This window comes from Oryctolagus cuniculus, chromosome 6 (assembly GCF_051225735.1).
Source record: "Oryctolagus cuniculus isolate XC-2025 breed Fujian yellow rabbit chromosome 6, ASM5122573v1, whole genome shotgun sequence".
NCBI classification, from domain to species: domain Eukaryota; kingdom Metazoa; phylum Chordata; class Mammalia; order Lagomorpha; family Leporidae; genus Oryctolagus; species Oryctolagus cuniculus.
Genome location: NC_142872.1, coordinates 35,854,771 through 35,872,975, shown reverse-complemented (window position 1 = coordinate 35,872,975; position 18,205 = coordinate 35,854,771). Strand labels below are relative to the sequence as shown.

Genomic DNA, 18,205 nt, shown 5'->3' with positions numbered 1-18,205 from the left:
TTCTGGAAAAGACCCGGGAGCCACAGACAGTCAAAGCCAAAATCAACTATTGGGATTGCATCAAATTGAGAAGTTTCTGTACTGCAAAAGAAACAGTCAGGAGAGTGAAGAGACAACCGACAGAATGGGAAAAAATATTTGCAAACTATGCAACAGATAAAGGGTTAATAACCAGAATCTACAAAGAGATCAAGAAACTCCACAAAAACAAAACCAACAACCCACTTAAGAGATGGGCCAAGGACCTCAACAGACATTTTTCAAAAGAGGAAATCCAAATGGCCAACAGGCACGTGAAAAAATGTTCAAGGTCACTAGCAATCAGGGAAATGCAAATCAAAAGCACAATGAGGTTTCACCTCACCCCGGTTAGAATGGTTCACATACAGAAATCTACCAACAACAGATGCTGGCGAGGATGTGGGGAAAAAGGGACACTAACCCACTGTTGGTGGGAATGCAAACTGGTCAAGCCACTATGGAAATCAGTCTGGAGATTCCTCAGAAACCTGAATATAACCCTACCGTTCGACCCAGCCATCCCACTCCTTGGAATTTACCCAAAGGAGTTTAAATTGATAAACAAAAAAGCTGTCTGCACCTTAATGTTTATTGCAGCACAATTCACAATAGCCAAGACCTGGAACCAACCTAAATGCCCATCAATGGTAGACTGGATAAAGAAATTATGGGATATGTATTCTTTAGAATACTATACCGCAGTAAGAAACAACGAAATCCAGTCATTTGCAACAAAATGGAGGAATCTGGAACACATCATGCTGAGTGAAGTAAGCCAGTCCCAAAGGGACAAATACCATATGTTCTCCCTGATCGGTGACAACTGACTGAACACCAAAAAGGAAACCTCCTGAAGTGAAATGGACACTATGAGAAATGGTGACTTGATCAGCATAGCCCTGACTGCTAATGGACAACTTAATACATTATCCCTCATAGTATTTTTTTTTTGTCTGTTCTACTTAATATGACTGGTTTCATTCTGTAATTATCACACAGTTATTCTTAAGTGTTGAAAATTAACTGAAATGTGATCCCTGTTAAACATAAGAGTGGGAATAAGAGAGGGAAGAGATGTATAATTTGGGGCATGCTCGGGCTGACTTGCCCCAATTGGTAGAGTTGGAAACATACCAGGGGATTCCAATTCAATCCCATCAAGGTGGCATGTGCCAATGCCATCTCACTATTCCAAGTGATCAATTTCAGTTCACAATTGATCATAATGAAAGGACTAAGAGTCAAAGGGAGCACATAAACAAGTCTAGTATCTGCTAACACTAACCGATAGAATAGATAAAGGGGAGAGTGATCCAACATGGGAAGTGAGATACTCAGCAGACTCATAGAATGGCGGATGTCCTAAATAGCACTCTGGCCTCAGAATCAGCCCTAAAGGCACTCGGATCTGGCTGAAAAGCCCATGAGAGTATTTCAGGCATGGAAAGCCAAGACACTCTGGCAAAAAGATCTCTGTGAGTGAGATCCCAGTGGAAAGAACAGGTCTTCAAAGAGGGAGGTGCCTTTCTCTGAAGGGAGGAGAGAACCTCCACTTTGACTATGACCTTGTCTAAACAAGATAAGAGTCAGAGAACTCAAGGGGCTTCCATAGCCTTGGAAACTCATGACTGGTGCATAGGGAGATTACTGATGCCATAAACAGGAGTGTCAATTTGTAAAGTCAACAACAGGAGTCACTGTGCACTTACTCCTCATGTAGGATCTCTGTCCTTAATGTGCTGTACACTGAGGCTTAATGCTATAACGAGTACTCAAACAGTATATTTAACTTTGTGCTTCTATGGGGGTGCAAACGATTGAAATCTTTACTTAATGTACACTAAACTGATCTTCTGTAAAAAAAAAAAAAAAGAAAAAAAAGAAATTATCAATTCCCAACTTGACTCTCACTGGGATTAAACATGACAATAGGTCTGATCTGATTTCATCATCATTTAAAAAAAATCATCTATTATTTTTCACTTTATGTTTCTGTGTGGGAGCAAACTGTTGAAATCCTTACTTAAGGTATACTAAGCTGATCTTCTGTATATTAAGATAATCGAAAATGAATCTTGATGTGAATGGAAGGGGAGAGGGAGTGGGAAAGGGGAGGGTTGTGGGTGGGAGGGATGGTATGGGGGGGGAAGCCATTGTAACCCATGAGTCGTACTTTGGAAATTTATATTCATTAAATAAAAGATAAAAAAAAATAAAAAAAAATAAAATGCTTTACATATAAAACAAACAAACAAACAAACAAACAAAAAAAAACAAATGGGGGCTTTAATGCATAGTCCAAATAAGATTGTTACCATTAACATACTTCAACAAGGTCATTTGCCAGGTAAGGGTTTAGACAAACAACAACAAAACATCATGTCTCCAGTTACTGTAACTGTCAATCATGACCAAAGAGGCTTGGGTTTCCCTTGATGGCTACTGGTCAGCCTGTGCCCCATACAAAAAATAAGATAAAATAAAAGTCAAATAATTCCGTGTGGGTGAATCAATGGCCTTTACTGCAGAAAAAGATAAAGTTTATGCAAAGATGCCAATGGAGGATCTTACCTCAAAGAATGGCTACTAGCCCTACTTGGTGCCAATAATTCATTGATGCTGCTCTTCAGAAAATTTGCAAAAAATATAACAATTTATATATTATACACTATATGGATGATATTTTAATAGATAAACACGAAAAATTTTTGGTGATGCAATGTCTGACAACAATAAAAGAGCCATTATCTGTTTTTGGTCTTATCATGCAACTTCAATATCCTTATCAATATCTAGGCTTCCAATTGTACCCATGAAAAATACTTCCACAAAAAGTCACCTTACAATTGGATTCTTTACAGACTTTAAATAAGTTTCAAAAACTTCTAGGGAATATTAATTGGCTTTCTCCACATCTCCACCTCACAACAGGAGACCTTAAACCTTTATTCAATATCCTAAAAGGAGGTCAAGCTTCTGTAATTTGTGATGGTCACCGTACGGTTATTAACACCTCTTTTTCATCTCTACAGCTAGTTGAATTAGCTGCTGTTGCACTTGCATTGCGGTCTGCTTTGGATGTAGCAGTTAACATACACAACGATAGCAAATATGTGTTCCTATCAGTGCCTCAATTGGACACTTGTTCATTCCTTCCTGGATCCTCAGCTGCTTCTCCTTTGTTTTCTCACATTTGCACTGTCATTCAATGACATACCTGCCTTTTCTTTATAGGTCTTATTCGAGCACTTTCCAATCTTCCTGGACCTTTGGTAGAGGGCAATCGTTTAACAGATTCTACTCCATACATATATTCTATTAATACAGCAACAAAAGATCATGTTTTACATCATTTAAATGCTCATACGTTATGCTTAAAACATAATATTACTTGAAAATAAGCTCGACAAATTGTAAAATTCTGTTCTACTTGCTCCATCCAGTTACCAGTACCTCACTTTCGGATTAATCCTCGTGGTTTATTCCCCAATCAACTATGGCAAATGGATATCACCCACTTCATGGAATTTGGTAAACAAAAATCTATACATGTCTCTATTGATACTTGTTCTGGATTTATTTTTACTTCCTTACATACAGATGATGCTACAAGACATGTTATTGCCCGTTGCTTACAAGCTTTTGCTTCCCTAGGAACTCCAAAGCAAATTAAAACGAATAATAAACCTGCTTATATTTCTGCCTCTTTTAGAAATTTTTGTGTAACTTTTTTCTACCTCATGTTACTGACATTCCTTATAATCCTCAGGGTCAAGACATCATTCAACGTACACATAACACTTTAAGACAATATTTTAATAATATAAACAAAAGGGGAGTTTAGGGTTCTTGCCCATTCTCCTAACAAATGGCTCTCACATGCTTTATTCATTTTAAATTTTTTCACATTGGATAAAGATGGTCGTTTTGCAGCTGATCAACAGTGGCATCCACAAACAGCTGGGATAAGAACAATGGTAAAATGGAAGGATCCTATCACCAATCAATGGAATGGACCTGATCCAGTACTGGTATGGGATGTGGGCTCCTAAGGGATGGGTATTTTTATGCAACCAATTTGCTTTTACATTTTTAGCCCCTAATGATTTTCGCAACTGCTCATTGGGCCGTGTGGCCCCGATGCTAACATCTGTATTTCCAAAGACGTGACAGCGACGCTCATTACCTGAGAACTGTGATGATGATGTCATCTTAATTGGAGACCTGCTTTCACCATGGCTATACAGCTAGTGGGAGTTCCTGGATTGGCTTACGGAAATAATCGTGGACTATGAAGGCTTACATGTTTGGTGACCAAAACAATCAATCTTACTGCTATTGCGCTATCCTATATAGCTGAAGAATTGGATCAAGTTCATTCAGGAGTACTCTTAAACCGAGCAGCTATCGATTATTTGCTGTTAAAAGATCATATAAGCTGTAAATCTGTTCCAGGGGAATGTTGTTTTAACATTACTAACAATGCCATATATAGAGTCTGTTATTGATAAACTTAAGAGTAAAATGCAACATTTGAAGGATTTCAATGGATTCATTGGTTATTAATGCTGGCTGGACCATTACTGCTTTTCATACTTTGTATGGGATGTTTTCCGTGTGTTCTGCAATTTGTGCTAACTTCGCTACAGTCTGTATGCACTGACATTCATCACTTAAAACTTTGTACCAAACCTCCTTTGTAATCAAAAATAATTAATATTTGGCTGTATGTTTCATCTCTCACCTAATGTTGGGCTAAAATGGTACTCAAAAATGGGTAAGACACTCCACATCCTGTACCTACCTAAGACAGAGCTCAAGTTGAAGTTTGGTAGCCTTTCTCTACTGTTGGCCAATGGGTTTCCGGCACCTGGTCCACAGTTAAAATATGGGTCGCTATTGGTTGCCTGTTTGTTATGGTATTGCTGGGCCTCACCCTCATCGTCAGGTGGATCAGAGCCTTAGCACTCCGTCAGCAGAGTACCAACTTGATAATCCGACAGGCTATGCTGTCCACCTTGCGATCTCACCCCAATAAAGAAGTATGGCTTAGCATGATGGAGCGGTAGTCAAGGACAGGTAACACTGATGGATGCACCTAGCAACCTAAGACAGAGGGTAGGACAGGCTTCCTATTACCTCCATGACGGGTAAGCAGGTAGCGCGCCATTGGGTACCTAAGACAGGCACGTTTCCATGCCATTTAAATAATAAAGAAGGGGGAGATGTGGGGCTCCATGGGATGTGCAGCCACGGGGCCCCCATGTCAAGGTCGGTCTGATAGCTGCTGCTGTGTTTTTATCACAAGGTGGATGTTGCTAGTTTCAGTTAGGGCGATGCTTTCCAATGGTCGGGACTTTCCAGAGGCATTGAGCCTGTCTTGTAAACAACAAGATGGCGCCAAGGACCGCGCAGTGAGCCTGCCTGCTGCGTGACACCTCATCTGATTGGCCCGAGGATGCGTGCACACTGCATGATCAAGCAGCCGATTGGAGCATTCCATGCATGGACTTGAGCCCGCTTGCAATTGGCCGGATGTTGCATATAAGCTGTGTGCTGAGGAAGGAGGGGGCTTTTCTTTCCACTCTCCTCCCTTCATTCTTTCTCTGTCGCTGTTATTTTCTTATTAAAAGTCTGCTGAAGACCGATAAGCTGCGAGCAGTGTCGTTCCTTTGCGGGCAAGGGAGCAACAGGAAACAAATTTTTAAAGACTTTTTTTATTCATTCATTCATATAGTTGAAAGGCAGGAAGACAGAGAAAGAATGAGAGAGAGGCTGATTTCCCATGAGCTGGTTCATTTCCTAAATGGTCACAGTGACCAGGGCTGATCTAGGCCCAAGCCAGTTGTCTAGAACTCAGTCTGGGTCTCCCACCTGGGTAGCAGGGCCCCACCTATTGCTGCTTTCCCAGGCACATTAGGAGGAAGCTGGATCAGAAGCACAGTAGCCGGGACTCAAACCAGCACTGGGATTTGGGATGCCAGCGTCAAGTGGATTAATATATGTTTAGTTAGAGTTTCCCTAAGAGTAGTATTGTGGACAGTAAAAACAAAAATAAACAAAAAACCTGAAGAATTAATGGCTGAAAAATTCCATTTTTGGTGAAGATATATGAATTTATGCACATAGTAAACTTCCCAAAACCACCGATAGACACAATTTTTAAAACATCAGAAAGTAAAAGTGTAGTGAAGATAAAATGACAGTAGATTTGTTGTTCTAAACAATGGAGTTACATCTTTAAAGTACTGAAATGTAGCCCTCTGTCAACCTAGAATCCTAAAGCTTATGAAAATATATTTTGAAAACTTTTTCAGATATGTGGAACCTGGAAGCATATAAATCCAGCAGACCCGCACTGTAACAAATGCGACAGCGAGTTCTTTAGGTAGTACACAACCAGATGGAAATATGGATCAGCAGGAAGGCATTTAGGGCACTAGACATGGTAACCATATGGGTGAATATGCAAGCTTTTTTGTGTTGTTTAAATGCTTGTAAGGGACAATTGGCTATTTGAACAAAGTAAAACCCTGTAGTATGGGGTTTAGAACATTACAATACATGAGAATAATATCACAGAGATTTGTAGGGAAGAAATGTAAATATATTATTTGAAGGTTCTGTGCTATATGTGAAGTAATATAAAACACTAAAAGGCTGATAATTTAAAAATACATACTGTAAATCCTATAGTGGCCATTAATACAGCACAACTAAGAATTCTTACTCAATATTCTGGAAAGTAGTTGAAAGGAAGCCATGAAAGTACTCAGTAAACTAAAAGTTTAAAAAGTGGCCAGTGCCGCAGCTCACTAGGCTAATCCTCCGCCTTGCGGCGCCAGCACACCAGGTTCTAGTCCTGGTCGGGGCGCCAGATTCTGTCCCGGTTGCCCCTCTTCCAGGCCAGCTCTCTGCTGTGGCCAGGGAGTGCAGAGGAGGATGGCCCAAGTGCTTGGGTCCTGCACCCCATGGGAGACCAGGATAAGTACCTGGCTCCTGCTATCGGATCAGTGCGGTGCGCAGGCTGCGGCGGCCATTGGAGGGTGAACCAATGGCAAAGGAAGACCTTTCTCTCTGTCTCTCTCTCTTACTGTCCACTCTGCCTGTCAAAAAAAAAAAAAAAAAAAGTGAAACCAGAGAGCAAAAAATAGATGACACAAATAAAAACAGTAAGAGAATAGATTGAAGCCTGACTATAGCAAAAAGCACAATAAATATGAATATTATAAATATTTACATTTCAGACTGAATTTTCAAAATCCAATTATATACTGCCTATAAGAAACACACTTTAAAGACACAAATCGGTTAAATGTTAAAGGATGAAAAAAGGTATCAAAAAATGTTGGAATGTTTTTAAAGATTTATTTATTTGAAATTCATAGTTGAGAGAGAGAGAGAGGGAGAGAGAGATATCTTCCATCTGCTGCTTTACTCCCCAAATGGCCTCAAAGGCAAGGGCTGGGCCAAACTGAAGCCAGGAGCCAGGAGTTTCTTGCAGTTCTCCCATGTGATTAGCAGGTGCCCAAACACTTGGGCCATCCTCTGCTCCTTTTCCCAGGCCATTAGCAGGGAGCTGGATCAGAAGTGGAACAGCCAGGACATGAACCAGCACCCATATGGGATGTCAGCAAGTTGCAGGGTAGATTTACCCACTATGTTACAATGCTGACTCCCTCAAAATGGATTTCAAAGCAAAGACAATTACCAAAGATAAGGAAAGACATCTCATAATTATATCCATCATTCAACAATCAGTAGAAGAGAAAAATCCATAAGAATTTGAGCAATAATATTTAGCCAACTAGACCTGACTAGCATCTATGTAACAGTCAACAGCAGAATGTGTGTGACTTTTGAGTGCATCCAGAATATTAACCAAGATAGGGCACAAAATAAGTCTCAGTGAAATTAAAAGGATTTAAATCAAAATATGTTCTCCAGCAATAGTGTAATTAAATTGAAAATCAGTTTGAGAAAGCTCTCTGGAAAATCCCCCTGAAGATTTCAGATCTAAATAACATGTTGTTAAATGAGTCAACGATCAAAGAAAATATCAAAAAGGAAGTGAGGAATTATTTTGGATGAGGAAAACGACAACCCAATATATCAAAATTTGTTGTGTTCCACTAAAATAGAACTTACAAGAAAAAATATTGCACTAGCAGCTTCCACTTCAAGAACCCGAAGAACAAAGTGAAATCCAACACAAGCAGAATAAATGCAATAATAGTGATCAGAGAGACACCATTTTGATAAAAAACAGAAAAGCAATGGAGGTAATCAGAAAAGCAAAGTTTTATTGTTTGGGAAGATCCAGCAAAACCAATCAGGAAAAGAAACATAAAGTGCATATACCACAGAAATGCATTTATACAAAATTATAAAAAATATAGGTTGATATTTAGTAACAGAAAATCAGAGATGGTTGAGGCTGGGGACAAGGAGACTCGTGGAAAGGGAAGGCCTGGGACAGATTGCAAAATGGGGGGAGTAAGCCTTTTGGGGTACTGATTATGTCTGTCGTGTCTATGGACTGGAGTGATGGCTTCAAGGTGATTTTATATACTTGTCAAAATTGATCAAATTAAGGGCAGCCATTGGGTGCCGTGGTTAATCCACCACACCCACACCCACATCCCTGAAACCTGGTTTTCAGGGCCAGCCCCACTCCTGATTCCAGCTTCCCTCGGACATCTACCCTTGGAAATAGCAGGTATTGGGTCCTTGCCACCACACAGGAGATCTGGATTGAGTTCCCAGCTTCTAGGCTGGACTAGTAAAGTGGACCATTAGATGAGTATCCCCTCCCCATCAAATAGATAGATAAATAAATAAAAGATTTTAAATTTATCGAATTATACACTTTGTCTCCCATTTATTATAAATCAGATACACCTCCAAAACTTTACAAATAGAATAGAAACTGCTATGTTAACTATTTACTAAACACTTAGAATAAATAGCAGAGAGCTCCTGCAAAATAATTACTGTACAGAAAAGATGAACAAAATAGCATGCCCGTTGAGCTAGGCTCCTTTTTTTTTTTTTTTTTTTTTTTGACAGGCAGAGTGGACAGTGAGAGAGAGAGACAGAGAGAAAGGTCTTCCTTTGCCGTTGGTTCACCCTCCAATGGCCGCCGCGGCCGGCGCCCTGCGGCCGGCGCACCGCGCTGATCCGATGGCAGGAGCCAGGAGCCAGGTGCTTTTCCTGGTCTCCCATGGGGTGCAGGGCCCAAGCACCTGGGCCATCCTCCACTGCACTCCCTGGCCACAGCAGAGGGCTGGCCTGGAAGAGGGGCAACCGGGACAGAATCCAGCGCCCCGACCGGGACTAGAACCCGGTGTGCCGGCGCCGCTAGGCGGAGGATTAGCCTAGTGAGCCGCGGCGCCGGCCGAGCTAGGCTACTTTTTAATCATACTCTCAGTGACGTGCTGGGATTCATTGAGCAGGAATTGACAGCTGTTTTCTCACGTTCTCAGTATCCAACATACGAATATTTCCATCAACTCATTGGAGGACGTTACATCACCCTCTGTTTTCTTTGATCTGTAGACTAGGGTGAGGTCTCCCACGAGGCATTTTGTGGCATTATTTTTTCTTCTCGAGGGTAAAAGCTTCCTTCCTTTGTTCAATAGATAAATTCTTCGGATGCAGGATCAAGAGAGCAGTAAGAGACCACGGAGTCCACTGTCTCACCAAGAGGCCAGGAGTTCTTCACTCCTTTCCTCCCACTCATCTGTCAAATCACCACAGATCCCTAACTGATTCCACTTAACAATCATTCAAACATAGCCACTTCCTTCTACCTCCTCCCTCTTCCTTTCACCAGATGGGCTCCTGCGATGGTCAGCGTAGCCAATTAACAATGTGTTTGATTGTCAACTGGAATCATCCAGTGAGTTCAACCCAGCAAATGGATCCAGCAATGGTTTTATTATAACATCTCTAATGGTTGATTCAGACCTGTGATTTTTCAAGTCTGACATCTGCTTGTTCTGTTCTTTATAAGCTCCCTGGCAAGTTGAGGGCATAGAGGTAGCCTGTCTGTTAAACACAGTGGCAGTGGCTCAAAGTGAGCACTACACAGGGTGTTGAGGTAGAAGGTAACAAACACAAGTCCCTCGTTTAATACTGAAGTCTAAAGCCCTCCTTGTTTTTAGCATTCTCTCCTCTAAGGGATCTGGCGTCTGAGATAGGAAGATTTCTACTCCAAGCTAGGGCTGGCGCGTTAGCAATCGATGCAGTCACACTGAGAGCCTGCTGTTACGTTATGGTAGTATCCTCATTAGAAACACACAGGGCACTGCACATCTGTGGGCTCCTTCTATGCAGTTGAAGCTGCATCTACAGCCCATCGCATAACCTATTTCAAACATGACTCCTCTCAGTGAAACTTGCTCTCTCTTTCCCTCCCTTCCTCCCTCTCTGCGAAGAGAAGCACACAGCTAGCACCAAACCCACGATAACTCTTTACAGTGTCCTCCCAATCAATAAGGAGCTTTATTTGCTGCATGTCACGCCCTCTGTTCATTGTATTCACTGAGCTGAGTCGGCATGAAAGAGGCGGCACAAAGGCCTGCCTGGATTCTAAAGGGCCCTATGCAGGACATCAGAGCCCTGGGCAGGCTCCAACTGTGCTGTTAACTCACTGTGTGGCCAGGCATCCCCCGCTGCCCCCGAGCCAGGCTTCTGTGTCCTCTGCGTTTGAAAGAGGTGATTGGACCAAATGAGCGCCAAGGGCTGACCAAGATGAAGCCAGCTATCGCACCACGGTGGAAAGAAGACAGGAGTGTGCCATCCGCGAGCCGAGCTCCTGGATGAGACTCAAGGCCTGTGAGCTGTAGGTTAGGGGAAAAGTGCATCTTCCAGGATGTTTAGCCACTGGATCTGCACCAGCCTCCTGGTAGAGAATGTCGCGTATTGACACTGTTGCCATAGCAACTGGAGTGTCATTTGGCACTGGGGTTTAGGGAAGCTGTCAAGGTCTGTAATTTAAGAGAAACAAATTTTCCTTTCTCACTATGTCGGCTTAATTCTCCTCATCATCCACTTTAGCAATCAAAAACACTCTTCTACAGAGCATTTGCAGAGAGAGAGAGAGAGGGAGAGAGAGAGAGAGAGAGAGAGAGAGAGAGAGAGAGAGAGAGAGATCTCCACACCATGACCACGAGAGGTAAAAGGAAATCTGGTATAAGCATTGGAACTGTCGCCTTGGTGTCCTCGGTCTGCATCTTCACTGTGTTCTGAGTCCTTCCCCCTCCTGCCACCTCACTTCCTGATCTGTAGCATGGTGTGGATGAACAAGGTATTATATTATATAAGGTGTCTTCCGGCACAAGTATTCCAGTCTGAGATTTGCCATCTGTGGCACAGAGACCACAGTCAGCCTACAGATGAGAGGTGTTTTCCCTATGCCGTGTGTGCCACGCCGTATGGATGCTCTAATTTGCACAGATTGACACTGTTAAAGATATGGGTTATTGAAGCATCTGGATTATATATATAGTATTTCAGATTTCTGGCTGCTTTGGAGGAAAGTCAACCGATCTGATGCCACCGAGCTGAAATTCTGCATGGCAATTGTCAGCTGGAGCTGAGTAGCTATTGTCCTCCCGCACGAGGCCAGACTCCTCCAAGCTGCCCCAGACTTAAACTGACCACAGACTCTTACAAGTGTCCCCTCACCCCAGTGATTTCTTTCCTGTTGATCTTTTAAGGGCAGCTGGGAGCCCTCACCTAATCTCGTGTCACTTTCAGGAGCTGGGACATTCATCCGGGACACCTGTAGCCTCAGTCGTGGAGTGGGCAGCTGACCTCTGCACACTGGGAGTACTGGGATTCAGGCAACCAGGACTGAAATCCCAGCTCCTCCGTGTCCTACTTATGAGCTCGGAGGAATGACCAAGCCTTCCCCAAGGTCAGTTCCTTCCTCTGTAAAATGGGAGTGACTGTAACACTGTCCGATAGCTTTGTGCGAGAGTGGGGATACTCAGTGCACAGTGTTGAGCACAGTGTCCACTTCCTAGCAACTGACAGAAAGTATCCCAGCAAATATTTCTCTTTTTTAAAAAATTTATTTCATTTTTATTTGAAAGAGGTACAGAGAGAGGTAGAGACAGAGAGAGAGGTCTTCCATCTGATGGTTCACTCCCCAGTTGGCTGCAATGGCCGGAACTGCACCTATCTGAAGCCAGGAGCCAGGAGCTTCTTCCTGGTCTCCCACATGGTGCAGGGGCCCAAGCACTTGGGCCATCTTCTACTGCTTTCCCAGGCCATAGCAGAGAGCTGGATCTGAAGTGTAGCAGCTGGGACTCAAACTGGCAGCCATATGGGATGCCGGCACTGCAGGCCAAGGCTTTAACCCACTGTGCCACAGTGCTGGCCCCAGCAGATATTTCTTTGTGCTATTTTTTACTATTGAATATTTTAAAAATAGTTGTTGATAATATCATCTGTTACTAAGTTGCTTGGCTGTGTTAAATCACATTCAATATCCACAGCACATGCGCAAGAAATTATTATTATTGCCAATGTATAGATGAGGAGACAAAACCTCATTATGTTTAAGAACTTGCCCCAAGTCAGAACCAAACTATATAAAGTTAACTGCAAAGAATGAGAGTGCTTCAAAAAGTTGTGAAAAGATACAATTAAAAGGTCAGTTTATTTTGGTGTAAAAAAATTGAACTTAGTTTTTAAAATAAAATATGCACATTCATGAACTTTTTGAAGACCCCTCATATATGCTCTTACTGATGACCCTATACTGTCCCTGTCAAATACACTGCCAGCAACAGTGAGAAATGCATGGGAAATACTCTCACATGACTGAAGAATGAAGATCTCCAGATAGGAATTTAATGAAAATCTGTCCCTGATAAATATCATGTTTTTTTATTACTGAATTTAATCAGTCATCAATCTATACCTTCTCCCAAAATTTGACTATAAAATACTCCTCTTAAATTTAGAACCTAGTAGAATTTAAGGGAGCATTCATACTGTTGAGCAGGAAACTGGCACTCTGGCCAGCTTTTATTTGCATACATATATTAGTAAATGTATTCTAATGTATATTAGTGTATCTAGATAGATAAGGATTGGATTTATACATTTGTTGAAACCAGTCATCATGATAAGGCAGCAAATTCAGGTCCATCACATGTCTAATTGGAATCTGAAAATGTTTAAAAGAAATCCCCATGGAACAAAATAGAGCCCCCAGTCTTGTGCTAACCGCCCCTCTCTCCACCCTGAGCTCCAGACCTGTTTTTCTCCCTGCCCCTGCTCTGCAGCCAGCTCTGACTCTGGCGAGCAGTCAAGAAATGAACTAGAGAGATGGAAGCCGTGGGGGTGTCTGACCCATTACTGGCTGTTACAGCTTGCAGGCAGTGAAACCCAGTTTAAAAGAAAAAGCAATGTTGCCTTTCTTTTCCTCTAGCCCCATAACAAACTGCCTCTTTCTCTTCTCCACTAGCATGGAAGAAAACAATGACAAGCATTAGTATTCCCGTGAAAAGGGCCGGTCACACGGGGTGCCACTGCAGGCCCCTCTAGGATGCTGCCAGGGCCTGAGAAGGGACAGACTCCAATTGCTCAAGTTCAGACCAGCCTGGCATGGTGAGAGGGACGAGACGAGACAGGACCGTGATTCACATCGTGGTACTTGCCGGCTCACCATTCTCCCCGACCTCCAGGATGATACCCGGTGTGCAAGTCTCCTAGAAATGCCCAGATTCCCCTGTGGATTTCTTTCTTGTTGACCTTTTAAGAGCCAACTGGGAGCTCTCACCTAACCTCAAGTGTCTCCTTGTGTCACTTGCAGGAGTTGGGACACTCACCCAGGACACACTATGGTGCTACAGCCAAGTGAAAGGCACCATCGAGATTGGAACCACAGAAGGTAGGCGGGAGATCCCCAGATCATTCCCTTGCCTCTTTGGGGGTTTGTGCTGGTTTCAGATCCCATGTGTGCTTCTGTGAATGGGAGTCCCCCACACTGGAGAAGAGCGTTCTGGAGTGGAAATGGGTTCTGCCTTTTGGTTCTGCTCAAGTTTATTTAAATGCCATCACTGAGGTGGCACTGAGAGGAACTCTAAATGAAATAGGGTTGCAGAGACAGAAGGTGGCCTAGGCAAGCCTGGGGCCGGGATCGCCTGTGAGCTCCGTGGAATTCTGAGTCCACACATTTGAAGACTGCCAGCTGTTGAACTTATCCTTCCCTCCATATTAAGGGTCACTGGTTATCGTTGTAGGACTTAGACACACTGAGTCCCAATGTCGGGGTATTTACTGCCTTTACTGCCTTTCGGGAGATTTTCCTAGTCCAGGGCTCTTTACAGAGGATAATGCTTTACCTTTCTTGCGGCTGAAGAATTGTTTTTCATTCTCTTCCTTTTCTTTCCTTAAGAGCCTGGGCTGGGAGACCTCTGTGACACTCCCCAGTGGTATCTGCATTTCAAAGCAGCTGATAAATAGGCAATTGAAAAGAACCAAAATAGCACTTCTGAGTGTTTTAAATCAAGGTTTGGCTGTCTCAGTACAATTCAGTAGGTTTGCCTGAAATAGATTTCACTGCATTGGTATAGATTCCAGATGTGGCATAATACAGGCTTAAACCTCACTCAACAGATGAGGAGTGGACAGAGTTGAACCTGAATATGGAAACTAACATACATAAACACATGTGAGCTTTGGGTCATTCTGCACCATTTTGATTCTAAAAATAATTTGAGTACAAATTAATCTGAGTAATTTCAAGGAGGTAGTTGATTTGAAGTCTTGCTATAATTCTAATCATGGGTATCCTAACATCAAACCATATAACAGCAGAGGAAATACATATTAAAAGAAATTGATAAATCTATGAACTTATACTTCAATATAGCTTATTTTATTTTATTTATTTATTTTTTACTTAAAAGGAGGCAGAGAGACAAATTGATCTTCTATCCACTGGTCTATTCCCAAATCTCCTCAACAAGCAAGGCGATGAAAGACTAAAGCTAGGAGCTTGGAGCTCACTCTGGGTCTCCCAGATGGATGTCAGGGCCCCCAGCTACTTGAGCCATCAGGGCTGCCTCCTGTGGTGCTCATTAGCAGGAAGCTGGAATTGGGAGCAGAGCCAGGACTTGAAACCATGTGCTCTAGAGCTCTAATCCTACTTTTTCTTGAGGGGAAAAAGTCTTAGCCTTGGAAATACATACTGCAAAAATGTAGCATTTTTTTATACAGGTATTATGGCTTACTTTAGTTTGATGTTTAGTATATCAGTGAATTGAGTTCCCAGTATGAACCAGGATCATGAAAATCTTTAGCATTAAAGTCTTGGAGCATATCATTGACAACTGATTGACAATGTAAATGCTGTTGGATACCAAGGGCTTTCAAAATGTCATTTAAAAAAAAAAAAATAGAAAAGTTTAGAGAACTCCTAGCTCAACAATCAAGACTCTTCACTGAAGATTTATTTCAGTTCCAGAATTGTCTTTTTTTTTTTTTTTCCCCTAAGTTCATTACCCTAAGGCCTAGAACATTATTCTGCTTTATCTCTGTGGCTTTCTCACTTTCATTTTGTAGCATGGGTTGCACTGACTTTTTTACTAGGGAATTATGAGATATTTGTCATTCAAGTTTTCATCTGCTTTATAATTGATACACACTGAAGATCAATTTTCTAATACATTTTACTATAATGTGGTACCACCTCAGCCCTATTTAAGTAATATGTTTATCTAATGTCAAATCTTTTTCCAACTAACTAAAAAATTTATGTACAAAAAGATTGCTTGTAAATATGCATGTAAATAGTTCTATTAATAACCCACTGTTTTACATTTGGTACATCTATGTCTTATTCAAACCACTGCACCAAATGCCTATCCACCATCTTCTAGTTATTTTTCATATGCACTCTCAAATGGAACTTTACAAAAGATCCTTCTGAAGACAGAATAACAATTATTACATTCATTTTATGTCCAACTAACCAAAAACTATTTTTGAGGTTTTTGATGGAAACTGTGTGCTAGGCATTGCAGATATTTTTTTTAATTTATTTTTAAAAGAAGGAAGGAAAAATTACCAGTTCCTAACCTCATGAATCATAAGAAAACTGAAGCTCAAATTAATCAGTTGTCTTAAATCTTGACTGTGATTCAAAATTATGCTTTTTAAGTAACAGAGATTCCCCCAGCCCCAAGAACCACTGAGGTCGAGCGTCCAGTGCCAGAGTGCTATGATTCGTTTTCATGAGCTCATGTATACGATTCTACTGCGGTAGACTGTCCTGTAGGACAGCCAGGCCGGATGATTTATTCCAGATTACCCACTATTCTCAGACTCTGGACTTACATCTTAGCTCTGTGATGATGATTCTGAGTGTCTAACTATACCTCTTACTGACTGAGGACTTACTATCTGGTGGCCATTATAATTCTCAAGTAATAGATTTCATACCCAGTCTTTGGGACTTCCAAGTCCGTGTTTAAGAACTGAGGTCCAGTAGTCCACCTTTTTCACCCATCCTCAGATGAGCATCATAAGGTCAGTGAAGAGAGGACAGGTTTAAAAGCTGACTGTACAATAAACAAGTTACCTGCTTGAACTGACCATTGGGCATAGAGTCAGCATCAAAAGCACATCTCTGATTTTTCAGGAAAATGGGCTGCAAAACTGTGAATGAAGGCAGGAATGTTTTTAAAAGGAGAATTTTGCTGGACACTAACACAACCATTAGCATCCGAATTACCAGGCAAACTCTCTTAGACATTTTTTCCAACTGTATTGATACTGCTCCACTGGCAGTAGAATGCTTGATGAATGAATTAAGGAACGACTTCCATATGCTATTAGTTAAAAATTGTTTTTTTAATTAGCCTAGCCTAGTCACATTGGTTTCCTACATGATCACACTCAACAGAAATTATTCAATTTTTTTCTTTCACTTTATTTGTTACTATCAATGGCTTTTTTCTTTTCAGTTCTATTACTTCCCAGCTGGTGATATTGGCCAAATTCCTAACAATGTTTCTGTGCTTTAGTTTTGTAATCTGCAAAATGGGGAAAATAGTATAGTTACCTATTATAATGACTATAAAAACTAGGTAAATGAAAAATGCATATATTTATGATATATATGTATATGTATATGTATATAATATGTACCAGACTCACACACATATTAGTTCTAAGATGATGAAATTGTATTACCTGCTATTATTATATAAGATTATTCCAATAATTTTGTGGAAAACTGCAATTAAAAGATAATTTTATTTTGATGCAAAGCATAATTTGAAATCCATGTGTACTTTAATCTATGATATTCATTTCCTATGGACCTGTTGAAATACTCTTGTTATAAAGAAGCAAGACTGAGAAAATGAGATAGCAAAAATAAATGAAGATAAATATTTTAATGTAATGCTTTTAAAAGATTTATTTGAAAGGGAGAGTTATAGACAGAGAGAGAGAGATGGGATGCGCAGAGGGAGGAGAGATTGATCTTCCGTCCATTGGTCCATTGATTCACTCCCCAAACTGCCGCAATAGCCAGGGCTGGGCCAGGTCAAAGCCAAAAGCTTGGAACTCCATCCAGGTCTCCCAGGTAAATGTCAAGGACCTAAGTACTTTTTTTTTTTTTTTTTTTAACTTGAATTACACATTTCTTTTTTTTTTTTTTAACTTTTATTTAATGAATATACGTTTCCAAAGTACGAATAATGGATTACTATGGCTTCCCCCCCATACCGTCCCTCCCACCCACAACCCTCCCCTTTCCCACTCCCTCTCCCCTTCCATTCACATCAAGATTCATTTTCGATTATCTTAATATACAGAAGATCAGCTTAGTATACATTAAGTAAGGATTTCAACAGTTTGCTCCCACACAGAAACATAAAGTGAAAAATAATAGATGATTTTTTTTAATGATGATGAAATCAGATCAGACCTATTGTCATGTTTAATCCCAGTGAGAGTCAAGTTGGGAGTTGATAGTTTCTTTTCTTTTCTTTTCTTTCTTTTTTTTTTTTTTTTTTTTTTTTTTTTTTTTTTTTTTTTTTACAGAGGATCAGTTTAGTATGCATTAAGTAAAGATTTCAACAGTTTGCACCCCCATAGAAACACAAAGTGAAATATATTATTTGAGTACTCGTTATAGCATTAAATCTCAATG

General features: G+C 41.0%; 1 protein-coding gene across 2 annotated transcripts in view; it reads left to right on the top strand.

The window, feature by feature from the left end:
• Positions 1-13,582: 13,582 nt before the first annotated feature.
• Positions 13,583-18,205, top strand: part of PPP2R2B (protein phosphatase 2 regulatory subunit Bbeta) — a 490,171-nt gene continuing 485,548 nt past the window's right edge. Inside the window, exons 1-2 of one of the 2 annotated variants that reach the window (XM_051843263.3) lie at positions 13,583-13,735; positions 13,853-13,930. In XM_051843263.3, coding sequence (XP_051699223.1) covers positions 13,645-13,735; positions 13,853-13,930 — 169 coding nt within the window. In that variant the 5' untranslated portion in view covers positions 13,583-13,644. The remainder of the gene's footprint in view (positions 13,736-13,852; positions 13,931-18,205) is intronic. The other variant, XM_051843261.3, reaches the window with a different exon arrangement.